Raw genomic sequence first — 18954 nt, forward strand, 5'->3', positions numbered from 1 at the left:
AAGTGCTCATCACCTTGAATAGTTTTCATTGCTAGAATAATTTTCTCCCGTCTACCTCTAACAAATACATTTCTTTGTTTTGTTTTGATTTGTTTCCGAAATTTTTCTTTAAGGTTGCAAATGTTACATAAATCAGTAAAATTACCAATTAGACTTACAACGGGTGATGAGAGGCACAGGTAAACTGTAGTCCTTTTAATTTCGAAACCAACAGACCATTAAATCTTACAGTTCTGTGCTCAGTTGCCTGGCCTTTGAATAAAAGCATGGCTGGAGTTGACCTTGCTTTGATACAAGTTACCTCTTCTTTTCTTATGTAAATCATGTCCTTGTAATACTTACGAGCTTCTCTTTACATAAGAAAAGCTGTGAGGTCTGTATCAAAGCAAGGTCCACTTTAGCCTCGATTTTATTCAAAGGCCTAGTAACTGCGCACAGAACGGTAAAATGGTCTATAGCTATACCAATTGGATAAATTAGTGCAAGAGAAACGTTAATGTTTTCCCTTGCTAAGCAAGATTTTTTCTTGCTTGCTAAGTGATGGCCTGCCTATTAGTGATAAATATATTACATGGGCGGCAGATATACCAATTTTATCTTGGAGTGCTGATAGATACTATCAACACAACGCAGAGTGCAGATTAGGGTAAAATGCAGACTAAGGTTATAATAATATAACTGTTGAAAAACCAAATCCTTTAGAAGTGCCAACCTTAGGCCTAATAAGGCATAAAACAATATTAATTTTAGGCTTAACTGTTATCACGTCTAAAGGGTTTGGCCTTTTTCAATAGTTACATTAGAACCTTAGTCTGCATTTTATCCCTGGTCTGCAGTCTGCATTTTACACTGACCGGTTTATTATTTACAGATACTGATGAGAAGTTGATGTTCAGATTAAAGCAAAAGTTTTGTTTTTTTCCCCCCAAAACAGCGAAATCCTAGAAAATTATGAGCATTTACATAATAACAAATGTTTACTTGCTGTACAGAGCATGGCACAAACCAGATTTTGAGCAACAGGGGCCAGTGTTGTCAACATTTCTTTCATAGCAAATCTGAGTCTTTGAAATGTAGGAATGACCTATGTCTCTTATTAGCTAAGTCACATGCAAAATGACTGCAAGTTTTATTGGTACATGTATGTATATAAATATGATTGTTGTTTCTTCATTCAACACTGTGTCTGAGTTTAATATAGGTAGAGATATTTGTTTTGAAAACTTTTACCTAGGTGGACTTTGTGTAAACAACTGCAAACTACTGACAATACTCACTTTTTCCTCTCCAAGAAAAAAAAAAGATTCTTTCAAAACTAAATCTCTTCACCTCATTGACCAGGCAGGTATGATAGGTGATATATATTAGAAAAGCACACTTTCGTCCTCTCAGTAGCGAAATAATTTAGAACTTAAGAACTAGTAGGCACGTAAAATCACTGCTTTATCATTGAAGGGTACATGTACAATGACATTTCATTTTTTAGTATAATTTTCAGTGGTGAATATAAGAATTTTGTGTCATATTCACCACGCTACCCGGTGAATATAACATTTTGGAGGCGCAGCTGCTAAGGTAATCAAGCACTTTTCATGCCTTTTTATGGTGTTTTAGCACATTGTTTTGCACTTTCTTGATAATCACCGCCAAAAATTACACTAAAACAATTATTCGCCTCAGGTTCAGCGAATATTGGGCAATATTTACGTTGACTACATGTACCTCTCGGTAAATATTCACCAATATTCACTTCGCCTTTGCCGAATAATTATTGTTAAATATAGCTCATTTGCTACTCATGGAATATTTGAAAATGGTTTGTATAATTAAGTGAAGTATCACTGTCGGGGTGAGTGTGGTCCTGAGAAGGACTGTTTAAGACGACATTGACTGACGTTTCGACAACCTGAGCTCGCAGACGTCTTCTTCAGATTCAGAGTCACTTGACTCTGAAGATGATTTCCACTCAAGTTGCCAAAACAGCAGTCACTTTCATCTTAAACAGTCCTTTCCAGGACTACAGTGTTTACTCACCTGGATGATAGTACTTCACTTAATTGCGGCCATTTTCTATTGTAAGTATTTAACCTATTGACCCCAGGTATCTAGCGGCACCAGATTTTATTCTTCAACTAGGGGCATCCTAAGGTGCCTGAGGGGTCAATAGGTTAATCAGTCAAATGACCCCTCCATTAAGGATTGGAAATTCAAGTTTTGCAAAAATACTTGTTATGCCTGTGAAATGCACTGTCACAAAAGCTCTATAACCAGAGTTATACACTGTAGTAGCAGCCACTGAAATGGTTTCAAACCCGTTATTTCTTTCATACAAACAATAAATTATTCCGAACTATTTACAGGGTAATGTATCTTGGTAGTTTCTTGTATTGGCTGCAGTTCTTGAAGGATTCCGAATACTTGCAGTTTTAATGTTTGACTGTAGATCAACAAGCTGTCCAGCTGTCACTATCATGGTCTGCTTCTGGAGCAGAAGGTCATCTCTTTCTTGCAGATGAGTTATGAGATCTGAAGACACCTCTAAAATGACAACATCAATCAAATATTTGAGGCTCAAGAGAATAATGGAAGCAGCTGCGATTGCAGAGTGGCGAGAGCACTCGCCCCCCAACAATGTGGCCCACGTTCAATTCCAAGACTTGGGGTTACATGTGACTTGACTTCGTTGGTTCTCTACTCTGCTCTGAGAGGTTTTTCTCTGGGTACTTCAATTTTCCCCTATCACCAAAAAAACCAACCTACTGTACCATCATATTATTTGGATATGAGTTGATTCTATTCCTGTACACTGTCCGCAATTAGTGCTCCAGGGCTAAATACACTTGCTTAACCCTTTCACTCCCAATAGTGCCACTTACAGATTTTACTGTCTCACGTACACCAGACGATTTTACTCGTCAATGGGGAACCCCACGGGGCTGAAAGGGTTAACAACAGCTAGATTCACTCAAAAATGTCCCCATTAACCCTTTCACTCCCAATAGTGCCACATAGATTTTACTCCGTCTAACGCCAGACAATTTTACTCATCAATGGGGAACCCCACGGGGCTGAAAGGATTAACACTAAAATAAAGTTCATCATCCTCATCATCATCATCATCATCATTAGTAGTAGTAGTACTATTATTATTATATATTAACAATAATTATTATTATATGGCTACCGCTTCTGGCTGATGTAGCGTGTGCTGTGATTGCCTAAGAGCAGCTGTGATTGCCTAAGAGCAGCTGAGGGCTTAGGCATTATTCTCCCAAAATGCCCATGGGCCGATTACGAATTATGCAAATTAGTTTTTTCTTCTTTAGAACCATCCTGTTAGCCATAAAATAAGCAACTTAATAACCTTGACAGTTCAGTCGTTGCAGCAAAATCTCCAACCTCAGCCTAGTTGTATTGACCTCAATGGCAAGGCCTCAGTTTGAGATTTTGCTGTAACGACCTCACTCTCAGTTATTAAGTACATGTGGTTAATACAGACAAAAGGGTTCCCATGTTAGAAGCTCTCAGAGCAAATAAACGATGGACGTGTACCCAGTGTACTCAATTGTCACTTTCATTAACATATGGGTTCAATATACATTAACCCTTCTCTCCTAAGACTGACACCATATCAACTTGATTAAACGTCACCCTCGAATAAACACGGCCCTCGTTTAAATGCCACAGATGGAAGGAAAAGTACCACCAAATGCCGCCCTTGAATAAACACTGCATCAGCTCAAACTTTAATAAACGCCATGCCGTTTAATTGAGTAAATACGGTATAGATTTTATTATCAAAGGACAGACAATTTTATTTGACATTGGGGCCTCTTCAGGGGCTAAAGGGTTAAAACAGCACTCAAAGGTGATAAGATTGTTACTTAGCAATGAGCAAAACAGCAACTGAACAAACAAAGATTTCAGCACAATTATTCATGCATTCATCACAATTAAAGAATGGGTAAAGCAACACTTACCATTAATGTGCAGCTTAAGATCTTCAGCAAATTGCATAAGTTGGATTAAATCACATCCTTGCACTATAAAGCGAGAAGTTGTTTGTTAATATTGGAATATTGGAAGGCGTTTTATGGCACACACAGTCCGAGCACTTTGAAAAAAAGCAGAAACACCCCCCCCCCCCCCCCTCTCCCCCCCTACTTTCAAATGATGTTGACAATAATAACTATTGTTATTGTAACCTCTACAAAATCACTGCCCTACTGAGAGGAACATCCACTGTCCCCATTGAAAAGTTTTCCCTTGGTCAATCATCAATATATTGAGTCAAATATACAGAGTAGTTTATACATGGCACTCTCTATTTTAACATGATGCAGCCATGACTTCAAAACAAAAACAGGAATTGTTACATGAAAACACTTACGGGCCTTAGTATACTGGTCATAAAACTACATATACAGTTATACATAAATGAAAGATTAAGGGTATCTTTAGGGGAATTTTTAGGAATAAATTATAACAGGATTAATGGTTTATTTTAATATTGCGAGACGCTTGAGCGCACAGAAGGCACCGAATTAACAATAATTTTCATAACAAAATACGCTTCTTATAAATCAATTCTATTTATAGAACGAGTGGTTTCGCTTTGTAAAAGTTTACTTATTTAGTTACATGCCTGGAGTTATTGCCGATTATACTGTAGGGAATCATTCAGAAATAAGTTAATTATGTTCATTTCATAATTTAGTACCTACGTTTTGCTCGCGTGTGCCGGGAAACAGTTTCTATGCTCGGGAATGGATGAGGTTTATCTTCTGTGTCTTCTGAATCAACTGAACAAATACGAACTTTACTTCTTCGCCACTCGCCATGTTCCGAATATCTTTTTCCCACATTTTCCACTCGATAAGCTTGTCGACTCTCGCTAAAAACAGAATGCTCTGAAGTCCATGGTGATCTTACACTCTCTCGCTTTGTAGGTTTCGATATTGACCGATCGCCATCGACCTGCAAAGCCGAGTCAATTGGAGTCCATGTTTCTGTTTCGTTGTTATTTGACGATCTTGTGCTAATCAACCCTTTAACTCGATCTTTCCATGTTTTCTTCGTCTCGGGAAAGAAAGTTCTTTTCATAATCGCATCCCATCTTTCCAAACAGACACGATGTACGAAAGATGTCTCTGGGAGACGCGGACTCGTTGGAGAATCATTTACTCCCGATGAAAAGTTCTCGCGTAAAATGCAAGGAATCAATTCCTCTCCAGTTTCTTGATTGCAAATCTTGCACTGTTTATTATCGAGATTTATGGTTTCAAAGTCGTCCATGATCGCTCAGGAAACAAAATCAGAAGTAAAAGCTTAAACTCACAACCATGCAAAGTGCTGCGTTCCAAACTGGAATGTTAACATAAACAAAAGCGTGATCCTAAAATGTGGCCTCCAAGGGATTAAACGAATTTTTTTAACTTGAAAGCATCCAAACGACCTTTCAGTATCTTGCTAGGTGTTGCTTGATAGATTGAAAACAAACTTTTCCTCCAGATCGCAATATTCGTAGAGAAACGTGTTGTGTTGAAGGTTCTCCCAAAACCCTTTGCATGCTTATTACGGGTGCGTCACTCACTTACGTCACGACAGCTTCCGGTTGTGCCGTCACGAAGTATTTTGGGCCAATGGTATGAATATGCAGACCACATCAATCCGTTTTCAAGATGTTTTCAGTTTTTATGGGGAATTTCAAAATCGGAAAACTTTGCGAAGAAAGAAAAGATGGCTTTTACTTAACTCAATTAATGAGAACTCGAACTATCGAAACAAGATTTGCAGCTAGCACATGACAGCTGGCTATGCTATGATGATGAGGCCTACAATAGCTATGCGTCCTTAGCTGCCAATTGGTGGTGTGCATGCGTGACGTGTGGCCACACCGGGTTGTAAATCGGGTTGGTGTTATGGTGTGTAATCCTCATGATGCAGAGGAACTGGCTGACGCTCGAGTCCAGATTTCGCGTGGCTGCTTTTTCGTCCACAACTAAGTAGCGACTGTCTCCCTGCCATTCGATGGAAAGGCGAAACTTATTTCCTCCTCAGTGTATACACTCTTTTACCAGCGTAAGAATGTCTAATTTTGGGGCTGAGGCTAAATGTTCTTTTTTTAAGTAAGCAACCGTGTACATTGATGCAGGTCTTGCTAAACAATGTAAAGTTTTGGCAAAAGTTCCCGATAACCCTGCCCGTGTACGTTGGATCGATTTGCTCGATCTGATCTGCGCAATAGGCCTTTTTCGACATATTAAAATTCAGCTTGAAAGAGAGGCTTAGAGGAAAAAGACAAAGGAAAGTGGATAAGATGCAAATATCTTTCACATTCATCCCAACGTGTTTCTATTGTTTTGTCTTCACTGCCTCACTATCAAGCTGAATATTTGATATTTCGAAAATGGCCTATTACAAGTTCAAAAGGTAAGGTCACTACATTTCGGCTGCCAAACCAGCCTTCTTCAGGTACAATGAAAAAGCAAAAGCTCTCATTGAATCTGCGGCTCAAACGAAACTAAGGTGCATGGTCCCAGAGGCTCTTCTCGACCCACGAGAGAGCCACGAAGCCGCTTCGTGACTCATCTTCAGCCTGTTTCGCGGCTCTCTCGCAGCTCAAGAAAAACTTCTGGGACCAGGGTAAAAAGAAGCTCCTCCCAAGGAAATTTGTTTTGATCTTCGTTCCTCTTGACCAGCGGTCGGCATGCCCAGTAAGAAAGGAAGATTCGAGGGACGAGAAGCGGGACGAGACTGCGGGAGGTGTTTACATGAGAAAACTTGCACCCGCGCGAGTTTCACACCTCCGTATCACGTTTACATGACGACTAGGTGAATTCGGTAAATATTTTGTATTAACCGTCACTTCTGAAGATGTATGAAAAAGCGTACGAAACGTCAAGTGAACGATAATTTGGAATGATGCGTTTTTGATGTTTGTCACGGCTGTTTGTGTATTATTTCTGATTGTTTTTCACGAAAACCAATGAGAAGACAGTTTGTTTCAGGGTTCCCCAGGGCTCTTCCCTCCCTCAGTCAAGAGAAGAGCTCTGGGATGGAGATTCTAGACACCACATGTTTACTGAGAAGAAATACGTAAGCACAATCCGTTCCAGTCCACCGTGAGGCCGATTTCACCCCGGAACGAGTGGTTGTTCCTCGTTTTCAAGATACCGTTGCAAGGTTTCGCCCCAGAACGAAATTTTCACTCCCGATGCAGCAATCGGGGTGAGCTCGCGCCGGTGTGAGTCGCCGCATGCATGACATTTTTTGGCGGTATCATGTAAACAAACACAGAGCTAACACGGGAACTAGGCTCTTATAGATTGCGCCAGGAAAAGTAACATATTACGCTTAAAAGTAAAAGTATTCCTTTTGCAAAATAAGCGGAATAAGTCTTTATTAATGTAGAAACACTTCATGTTAGCAATCATATATATCTTTTTGTCTGGTGTCACGAGCTCCTCTTCTGATCTATTGTATTTTTCTCTCGTTCTCTTTCGGCTATGTTTACTGGTTCTGGTCTCTTGTTTCCCCGCACAGAGCTGCACGTTATCGGGCGGCGTGGCTGACGCCATTTTGCGAACTTGCGAATGTGAGAGACCAACACATTCTAAGGCCCGATTTACACGGTAGGACTTTGTCGCATGCGACAACGGCTTACGACAACCCTACGACATGATTTACGATTGTTGTGTACGTCAGAAAAAATGTCGTAGCATTTTAAAACATGTATTAAAACGCTGCGACAATCGTAAGTCATGTCGTAGGCCTGTCGTGAGCTTGTCCCATGCGACAAAATCGTATCGTGTAAATCGGCCCTAAAGCAACTTTCGGCTCCCGTCATCTCGTGCCAGACTGCCAGCCTCCTAAAGAGGCCAAACCGCGGATGCGGCTAAAACGTTGACCAAAAATGGCTTCGGGATTGTCAATAGGAACCTTTAGATTGGAGGACCAGGACCACTACGAGTACGTGTTTTCCTCACTGAGCATGCGCAAAAAGTTTTTCGAAGTGCGCGTGCTCAGAACAGAAAACTCGTAGTCGTCCTCGCCTTCAGGCCCCAGTTGTTCGAAGGGTGAACAGTGCTATCCACTGGATAACTCAATGGGTTTCCGCTGGATAGCGATCTACCCGGTGGAAAGCGTTATCCACCTTTTGAACAATCGAGGCCTGATCTAAAGGTCCCTAAAGTATACCAATTATGCTAACAGAGCTACTTTTTAAAAATAAGCAAAAATTACGCTACCACAATCTATAAAAGTCTACAGAGAACCGGCGTGAAGTCGCGCCGCGGTGCGAAAGTCCCGGTACCATGTTAACACCCCCTGAGACACCGATGCATAATTTGGAGCACAGTACATTGTAAAGAAACTGCAACTGTCGCGCGCGCGCGTGCCGTTTTAATTGTCACGTTAACTATGACATCATACTTTCCGTTATTTCTTGCGACGGTTTTTTTCTCGCAAGCCAATACTTCGCAGCAAAAGAAACGAAACAAACAAAAAAAAAACCGCAATCAACTCGCAAAGAAACTCGCTGTTATTTGTTGTTTTAGTGAATTATTCCACAACATCGTCCGATAGATATTTATTTATATATTTATTCATTTACGAAGTGCTGCTGCAATGGCAGGAAGAAATAGAAAGAAGAAGCAAGGATGTGTTGAAGGTAAGACATTATTAGCATTTTTAGCCGGTTAGGGAATGCAGTATACATGGCGCTTTCACGGAGAGGCAAATCTACCCCACACATTCCTTCACTTACCAAACGAAATAAGAATTTAACTAAAATGAAAAATAGCGAAGGGAGATCTACAGTTGATTAGCTGACACAGTTTTTATTCAAAAGAGTTTCACTTGTGAAATATCAACATCGTAAAAGTTGTGCAAAACTGAATATCGATTCCCACCTCTCCCGGAAAAATCTATTTTTTTTGGGTTCACAACACTTCGTTTACCCTTTGGACAAACGAAATTTTTCCCAGTTCTGCATGCAGTTCAATACAATGTTTCAAGCGTTCTTAGGCCCGGTTCAAACGTCGCACTTCTGCCGTGTAGAACTCAACTGAATTGAATTTGACTTAAGTTCGACAAAAACTCGACGGCTAATTTAGACAGTCGTATTTAATTGTGCAGCATCAGTTTATTTCGTAAAACGTCATGTTATACAATGCTGCTTAAGAAATGTGCGGTCGATAAAAAAGAAAAAAATGGTCATACATTATAATAATATATGCATTTGATTCGACACGGCAGAAATTCGAAATTTGAATTGGTGCCGCATTTCCGCCGCAAGTTCGGCACAGCCTGTCGAACTTGTGGTAGAAATTCGCCAAGTGATTCAAATGTAGGACTTCCACCGTGTGGAATTCGATTGAGTTCGACACTGCGCAAGAAGTGCGGCGTTTGAATCGGGCCTTAATCATTGGACTATTAGCCTGCTGATATCCTTAGACTCGCTTTGGGATGCACTTTGCCACGCTAAAAGCCTTTAAGTCGAGAATTTAGAGTGGGGAGTAGGGGTGCGGAAAATTAATTCAGTATTTAAAGGAACGAGGCATGATACAATGTGCTCTTTTTTTGATTATAAATGACGGTGCTCATGAGATGCCACGGTTTTCTGCAATCCCGCACCTAAGCAATCCCCGGACCTTAGGGAGTTTTCAGCGGAATAAGCTAGCTGAGGGATGCTACTCCAAGTGGGGCTCTGTCCCCTCTGTGGTCCCCCAGGGGACAAAGTTAGGGCCCTTGGTTGTTCCTTATTTTGATCAATGATCTAAGTCTTGATGGAAATTTCAACGCCCAACTCTGGAAGTATGTCGGTGACACAACAACGTCAGAAGTAGTTGCTAAAGGTGGTGCGAGCATGCACAACTGATATAGCAGACTGTGTAGCTCAGTGGTCCTTATTAGATAACAGGGTTCAACTGAACAGCGAAAGGTGTAAAGAACTAAGAATCTCTTTCGCTAAAAACGCAGTCTGAGTTCCATCCTATTTTCGTAAATGGTAACCAGCGCGCAGCTTGAAGTAGTTAGGAGCGCAAAACTGCTTGGTGTGATAATTACAAGCGATTTGTCATGGAATGAGCACGTTAGTGAAACTATAAAGAAGGCGTCTAAACCTTTGTATTTCCTGGTTCAGGTTAAACGAGCAAGGCTTCCATGTAGGGATTTAGCTCTCTTGTATGTCACATGTATTAGATCAATCCTAGTTTATGCAGTGCCTGTATTCTTCTATGCTTTGCCCAAGTATTTACGGTGGGACCTAGAGTGTGTCCAAAAAAGGGCATTGTCAATCATTTGCCCCATTCTGTCTTTCAACCATCATCTCATATAAGCGGGGAGGAAATAACGCCGCCCTTAGCAACAAGGATAATTAAATTAACAGATTTTTAACTGAAGTCAATAAGGCTCCATATTCACTAAGAAATCAGCGACAATTTACACTCCCAAAGTGGAACACGGACCGTTGTAGGAGCACTTTTGTATTATGATCGTGCCTAAAGTACAATTAACGATTCGGTTTGAATGGTTTTATATATTATATGCACGAATTCTAATATTGATATGTTGTAAATTATTCTATTTTCATTTCTAGCTTAGTTTTACTTGTAAATACGCAATTCAGGTCCTGGTTGCCCATATATTTATTTTAATAAACTATTTTAAAGGCATCTCCTTTTTGATCGCGAAGCGTGAAACTTCCTCTTATATCACGGTTTAGCTTGCCACTGTTATACATTCAACCCTGAGGAAAACTTGACTTAGCAGAGGTTTCGAGAAGGAATTCCTCTGTATGGATCTCCTCGATGTTCTGTCACGCATGCGCGTAAGATATAACTGTGTAAGCAAGGACCAGTGTGAAAAAGAGAATCACTGGATTCTGTTGAAAGATTTACTCATCAATATAGGTATTATCAATGACTAAAAAGAGCAAGGCTGATCGAAAGAGGAAGTTTTATATAATTTAAAGCTAATATTTCGAAAGGCAGGGTGTTACGAGCAATTAATACGGTATGACTCATTCTCAAAAGTAAGACAATTTCTTTAGATACTTAGAGCTAAACCGAGAAATTACAAGACCTAAATCCGCAAAGACTAGGGAATGAAGTTCCCGATTCGGGTGTATCATGGTCGGGGATACTAGGTACATCAAGCTACTCTAAAATCCGAGAGTAAATAAAGATATAACATGATCTGTAGGAGACATTTCCTAAAATCAGAAAGAGTTTCACGTTCAGTTCCTTAGGGGTAAGGGAGGGGCAAATACTCTCAGACACTCGAGCGCAGCTTGGATAATTTACGGAATTCACTATTGGAGGATAATGTGAAGTGCTAATTTTCTACTTGTGTAAACCATGTGAGCGTTAGCCCTACTAATGGAATTGGGTCCACACAAGGACAGAGAAAAAAAACGTTTGTAAAAACGTAACCCTTCCTTAGATAATTTACGTCATAATACAATACAATACTATGCAATACATACTTAATTGACCGCTCCCCATAGGGGCTTTTCAAGCCCAATGAAACATGGTCAACGAAACGACAGAACACAACAACGACTTAAAGAGATCTGGGTACTGTATTAATATGAAATACGATCTTAAAATAAGAAGAAAGCACTGACAAGTGTTGCTTGTTACTAATAAAGCAACAACTTCTCATTGCTGTATTCATGGAGGGCTTTATCTCCTGGATATGCAGTGCCTCTTTTTTTTTTTTTCACAATGATGATCTGTTTTTATTTAGCTAGGAGCTAAAGCCCTCCATTAATTCAAACGTTAGCACTGAGAAGTAGTTACTATATTAGTAACAATCAACACCTGTCAGTGCTTTCTTGTTATTTTAAGATCGTTTTTCATAACAACGACTGTTAAGAATCCCAAATGGTCGGAGGCAAACCAGTTGGCTATTTACAAGCGCAGAGGAGGAATTGAACCACGGACTACAAGGATCCGACGAGAGGTCAGAACGGGTCTTGCACTCGGGATATCCAGATTTCAAGGCAGTCTCTCTAACCACTTGGCTGCATTGTCTCCTTTGCCAAAACGGGACAGTTAAGAGATTCTCCCATGGCAACTCCGACTTGTCCACTTCTTTAAGAAATAACTGGACAGGGCTTTGGTGAATTACATTTTTTTTCCCTTTTTTGTTAGAGCCAAGATTCCTAAATCGAAGCAAAGAGGATCCGTGGGTTCTTGTTCGGAGACTAGAAGCCCGGCTCGCTCAAGAGAAATTCTATCACGAGAAAACGAAGACCGAGAGTCAATACGAAATAAAGGTAATGCCGATCTGATCAAAGCACTCTTGTTTAGCAAAGTTGCGTGTACCACCCAGCACTACAACTTTTAACATCGACAGAATCTTTGTTGTTTTAAAACAAAAAGCAACTTATTTCTCGAACTTTTGAGCGATAGTTTGATTCACTCATCATAAGGCATATTTCAGATTTTTCTCAGCCCCTTTTCTCTCAGTTATATAGTGCGCTTTGGAAACTCCAAATCTCTTTCCTCTGGTATCATTAGCGTGCGCAAGCACGAGAACTATTGAGCCACAAACCGCAACCGGAAGTGATCTGTTTTCCCTTTTAACTCGTCTTGGCCTTTCCACGTTTATGCATCTATTAGAGACGATTAGTGTAAAGGCCTGGAAAAATGATAAAGCCTCGTTTACACAAGCAAGTTTTCCTTGACAAGTTTGCGTGACAATTATCATTGCTCGTGTAAAGGATCAACAAGTTTTCCTTGACAAGTTTTCCTTAAAAAGGAATAATTGCTAGAGTAGACGATGAACCACCCTGCGAACAGAGCCTCCTTTTGTCTTTTCCTTTACTGAGGAGGAGAAAAGGAGGCTCTGCCCGAATTGCGTCAACTCTTTGAAGCCGCCGCAGCCCAAACCTCTGGACTAGTCAATCTTGTTTTCTCTCGTCAAACCGGTTTTTCCAGTGCGAGCGTCCGTTTAGTGACAAAACCGATGGTTATAATTGAGCCCGCTGTACCATGAAAAACCAAGATGGCGGCGAGATCTTGCATATTAGGCTTGGGTTTCGAGACTGTATCATGGCAACATGCAGCGCATATTCAATAAAGATCTTACTCGATTCATGCAGAGCCTTTCTCGAGAACGCCAAAATCGAGCAAGTAAAAGAAAGGCGCTGCTAGCAGGGTGACGATGAACACGTTTTCTTGACACGTTTAGCGTGTGCCCGCAACACTACTTTTATTAATATTCCTTGCCGCATTTTCCTTGACGTCCGTTTACAATAACAAATTTCATCCTTGACAATTTTTCCTTGACAAGGAAAAGCGAGCATGCTAGCTTTTCGTTGTGAAGCGGGGAAAATTGTCAATTTTACTCTATTTACTCGAGCAGTTTTTCTTTGAAAAGGAAAACGTGTCAAGGAAAACTTTCGTGTAAACGGGGCTTAAATGTTGTACGATCCAACATGTTGATTGCATGTTGAAAATTACGTGGTGTCCAAACGATATCAAAAATACTCTCAACACGCTTGACCAAACATAAGACGCACACTGGGTTGTTGGTCACAGATGTCTATGGTAACGATTCAGTTTGAAGTCTCAATGGCGTTTGCGCACGCAACATGTTGGTTGAGAGTGGCCAAAGAAAAAAAAAATTACAAATCCAACACGGACACGAGAAATGTTGAAATGATGTTGAATCAAATTTGTTAATGCCTGAACGGACTGTTGCTTCAAACAGACACTGCAGGCTAAAGTAAAAAGTTTAGAGAGGCAGAAAAAGACTTACCTCGAGAAGCTGGAGCAGAATCCAATTGAACAGCAAGGAAAGCTTGAAAAAGAACTAAACGAAACCAGCAAACAGCTGAGGGAAACCACGCAAAAACTTGCGGTGAGTAATTAGAGACCTTAACACCTTAACATACACTTATACTGGTATACAGCAGGTACGTGTAGTGGGGGGGGGGGGGGGGGTAATGGAAGATTTTTATTGTTTGGGCCGCCCGAAAAATGGGTAGAGACGCTCGCCTTATTCTCTCGCGGCCAGAAAAATAAATTAATCGCTTCTCTCCCGTGGAAACGCTTGCTACGCAGGCTATGCCGACGACACATCTATTGTTTTCGTCTGCCAATATGGCAGTGACACGTGATGGCATGAAGTGAAAACGACCTGTAACATTTGAGCTGGTTCCTTTGGTCTGTAGTGAGAATAACGCTTTCATTGCATAAATCCTATTCGTCATCCTTGTTCCAATTAACTTTTTTTCTGCCGATAACCGATGCCGAGGTCTTTACACACCCGCCTGACATTTGGAAGGGAGAGAAATCTCTGGGATGATGAACTTTATTTATTTAAGTGTCAAGTGTATTTAGCACTTAAGCAATAATTGGGGACACTTTACAGAAATCAAATGAACCTGTCAACATATAGAGCGAGTTTCAATCGAGTGTCGTTAAACAAAAACCAAAGTAATTACTTTGGCCAATCAAAACGGAAGGAGACAATCCAGTGAACCAATCAAAACTCGAAGTAACTTCCCGTAACCGACACAAAGCTCGGGAAAATGTGCACGAGCAAGCCACGATTGGTTTTGGTTTCCCTTCTGATTGGTCGAAAAAATGGCGCGAGAACTTTGATCTAATCACTGAGCGAAGTAATGCAAAACCAAAGTAATTCGCTAATTACTTTCGACAATCAATTGAAAACGGCTCTATCAAATCATAGGTTGATTCTTAAGGAGAGGGGGAAACCGGAGAACACGGAGAAAAACCTCTCACATAAGAGTACAGAACCAAAAAATTCAACTGTGTCTCGAAATCAAACCCGGGCAACATTTGTAACGCAAGTGCTCTCACCACTACACCATCCCTGGTCCTCATAAAGAGCGAGTTAGTCTGCTTTTATAATAGGAATTTATTGGGTAGATAGGAGTAACTACCTCTTGAGAAACCGAGACATTCACAAACCTAATCAGATTTGATCCTTCCCACCTCTACCACTCAATTTTAATGTGTTATTCTCATTGTATCACATCATATTGTTGTCTGTGACGGAGTTTAAACTCTCGTCATCTTCATTAGCATCATCATCATCATAAGGAGTCCATGATTAGTAGGAGCTTGCCTTTCCCATACAAACCAGAGTTTTTCGGTTCTGCACGCACTGTTTAGAACGGCCAATCAGAATAACTGTCAAACGAAGACAAAAATAGAGCACAAATAATGTATACAAATTGCGCAAATTGATGTAAATTGATGTAAACGTGAGTCTCCTAATGAAGGGTTAATTCTAAAAATAGAAAGATACGCTCAAAGATTGACTCAAGGATACAGTGCATAGGGAGGCGCCTATCCATGAGCTCCTGTCATCATCATCATTACCACCAACACCACCATCATCATCGTCATCAGCATTAGGATGATATTGATGATGATGCTGATATTGATGATATTAATGATGAAGCTGATGACGATGATGATGGTGGTGGTGGTGGTGATGATGATGATGATGATGTTGATGATGATGATGCTGATATTGATGATGATGATGATGATGATGATGATGATAATCATCAATATCAGCATTATCATCATCGTCGTCGTCACCGCCACCACCTCCATCATCATCATTATCGTCATCACCATAATCATCATTGCCGCTATCAACTGAATTTATATGAAGGTATATTGTTAAAAGGTTTAAGGCGCTGACATATTGAGATTCAGTTCTTCGTCAGATGTTACCGTTCGAAGGATCATGGCAATTGGAACCCAAATTAATCGCCATCATCACGTCATCATTATCATCATCATCAACTGGGTTGATATACGGCCATATTGTGGACCTCCCTTGGTATAGTCCGGACCAAACGTTTTGAGATTCAGTTCTTCGCCAGCTGTTAAAGCACGCGTTCGAAAGCACTTGGAAGCTTAACTTGATCGGTATCATTCTCCCTTCAAACCAGTCTTCTCAGTAGAAATTCGCTCCCAGCCTTGGCTAATATTTTATTTTCTTAACGATTAACAGGGTTCCCAGCAAATAATTGATAGACTGACACGAACAAATAGAGGCCTTAAAAAAGCTAAGGAGAGAATAGAGGAATACTACACGAAAGAAATTGAAAAAAAGAACACGCTGATACAGAAACTTGAGGCAAGTGAGAGTCAACGGTAAAAAAAGGTCCCTAATTAACGATTCTAAACACTTTGGGCTTTCTGTGGTTCCACCATTACCCTGAACCTTCAAAAGGAAGACATTTGTGTTCATTAATTTTCTCATTGCAATTGTTTATAGCTTGTTTAAATTGAGATATCAGTATTTACAAGTTTTTTTTTTTTCAAATCGACTTTAAGTTAAATTAAAAGCAATCACCATCTATTTGCTTTCTTGCCATTAATCTCTGTAAGAAATGCTAATTGCTCTAGGAACAGATAGTTTAAGAACAAACTTCCTGAAGATTCTGACAGTCTGGCATGCATGGACAGCGGTCTATTCCTACGAGGATGCCCCATACACATGCGCGAGATCTTTGGTGGCTAATCGGCTAATCTCAACAGGAGCTAAAATATAATCTCGACAATGGTAAAGAGTGCATGAACGCTAAATGATCGCAGGTGGCTCTGATTCTGCAGTAAATAATTTTTTAAACTTTGCAGAAAATGTCATCTTGACCTTCTGATCACTTTTTAGCAATTAAAAGGGGGGAATGAGGGGAGGGGGGTACCGAGTTCGTTTTTGAGATATGGCGACAAAAGCCAAAATATAGGGTGTTTTAACTGGGCTTTCCCGTTGCCAAGGTCACTTATTATGTCAAAATAATAACCACACTTTGTTTGGAAATAATCGCTGTTTCATAGGGTGCCATAGCATTACTTGCTGGTACGTGATACAGTGTCGGAGCGTCATTCGTTCTAGAGGGAGTGTCTTCGAAGTGTTGAAATTGTTTTGGGCCACCTAAGTATGTTATGTAATGATTCTTATCCCCCATTCCAAATAGCCGAGTACTAGTAGCTGCCTAGCTCGAAATTTTCACGGAAAGAAGCGTCTGTGACTTGACGTTTCGAGGGTTAGATCTTCGTCAATAGACCTTTCCACGGTTTACGACGCCCTCTCTGCTGGGGGGCAAGCAAGGCAAAAGTTACAGTAAATGTATGAGATTTTGGCCGATTTGAAACGGCTGTTACGTCGCTATAAATAGGCGGATTTCCACAGTGAAAGCGTCTTTTGAATGACATTTATACTGAGATTATTTTCATGAAATATTAAGGGCAGATTCAGGCTACAACGACCATAAACAAATTTATAAGATTTCGTACAAAGCCTTCTAAAATCATTCTGCAAATTGCCGCGAAATTAGAAGCCATGCAAATGAGAAGATTTATAATTCGAATTTAAAGACGTCATACCTTCCTTAAGGCCTTATTTTTGGTTGAATGAATGACTATTTTGAATAAACTATTTAAAGTAGTGGCAAAAGTTGGAAATCTGTCTCTTTTTAGCGGCGCTCCAGCGGTTCAAAGTTGGCCAAAATCGCATTTTACCCGCGTTTGCCCCCCAGCCAAGATTGCGTCAAAACTTTAGGTCTATTCTATCCGCTCTTAGTTTACCCCTACTAACGCTTCTAGCTACTAACTTTCCACTGAATTCTTTGATGCTAAGGTTACAGTTTTTCTAATAGTTTTCTCTCGTGTTTATAATTAGGAACAGATCTTAGAAGCACGGAAGGAAAACAAGTCATTGGAGAGGCTAGTTGGGGAAATACTTGCACCCCCTACAGCAAAAATTGCCGATTCATTCGAAGACCGTGAATGTTGGGAAGTACGTACATTTTATTCCAAGTTCTGTTGTCTATTAGACTGCAAAACAGTCGTTTTCTTCCTTTTCCGGAAGGGGCGAAGCGCCGTAAGCGTGATCCTCTCGTGTGAAGCGCGCGAGCCTCACACACTCTACCTCTCCCCATTCTCCCTCGCCGTTTCTACACTCGCTCCAGACCTTTCCTTCGAGTATTTATCGCGTCACTTGCGTTCGAAAAAAATACGACTGTTTTGCAGTCAAGTCGTCTATCTAGGCAAATTAGAATAAGGCTCTTCCTTCATTTATTTGTAATTCCACAGTTCTATGAGAATGAAACGTGAACTCCAAATAAGGCTTATTGAGAGGAAGATGTAAAGTCTGGTTTTGTGGAAATATGAACTTCGCTTAAATCACGTTCGGATAAAATAGGCATGAAGTGTTTTTCCGGCAACTTCGGCGAGTGCAATAGCTGGGACAAGAAATGAAAAATGCCATGTTGTCCTACCACTTCACAAAGTTGCTGATATAAAGGAATAACCGACTTCCGTTTCGAAAAGTAACTTTTTGCTACATTTCTCTGTGACATAACTTAATTTTGTTTTAGTATAAATACACAGGTGATTATACAAAATCGCGCGCTCTCATTGGCTCGCTATCTCGGATTATCCGCCGATGATCACCTCGACGGTTCCTCGACGGACAAAATGGCTGCCAGTAGTCGTTTTGCCACTGTAAGTGAAGATGATTTCGCCTTGAAATTTTTTTTTTTTCTCTTTTTTGAAATAATCACCTATGTATTTATACTAAAATAATTATTCGCCTCAGGCTCAGTGATTATCGGTGAATATTCACCTCTACTTCGTCTCGGTGAATATTCACCGATAATCACTTCGCCTTCGGCGAATAATTGTTAAATATTACATGGAACTTTGTTCCTCGTACCCCGGTTTTCTTCTTCATCGGCAGAACTGACATTTCATTTAACCTACTCCATTTGACTGATTGCATTTAATCTACAGAGTCCAGAACCTGTAGAACACTTCTGATCGGCTCCATTTGCTTTCATTATTAATCGCGACCTTAAGATAACCTCGTTCCCAGGTCCTCTGCTTTGGCTTTTGGACCCCCATAAGCCAAGGGAGAGGTCCTGGAAACGAGGTTTACCTTAACGCCTGGTTC

At 40.5% G+C, this 18954-nt stretch overlaps 1 protein-coding gene across 1 annotated transcript; it reads right to left on the reverse strand.

Annotated features, from left to right (window-relative positions):
* Positions 1–923: 923 nt before the first annotated feature.
* Positions 924–5546, reverse strand: LOC137982987 (uncharacterized). The gene is made up of 3 exons (XM_068830148.1): positions 4725–5546; positions 3981–4043; positions 924–2538 (listed from the first exon to the last, which is right to left on the reverse strand). Exons 1-3 carry the CDS (start codon positions 5293–5295, stop codon positions 2351–2353), a joined length of 822 nt encoding a protein of 273 aa, XP_068686249.1. The 5' UTR covers positions 5296–5546; the 3' UTR covers positions 924–2350.
* Positions 5547–18954: the final 13408 nt, after the last annotated feature.

Source organism: Montipora foliosa, chromosome 13, assembly GCF_036669935.1.
Source record: "Montipora foliosa isolate CH-2021 chromosome 13, ASM3666993v2, whole genome shotgun sequence".
Taxonomy (NCBI): Eukaryota; Metazoa; Cnidaria; class Anthozoa; order Scleractinia; family Acroporidae; genus Montipora; species Montipora foliosa.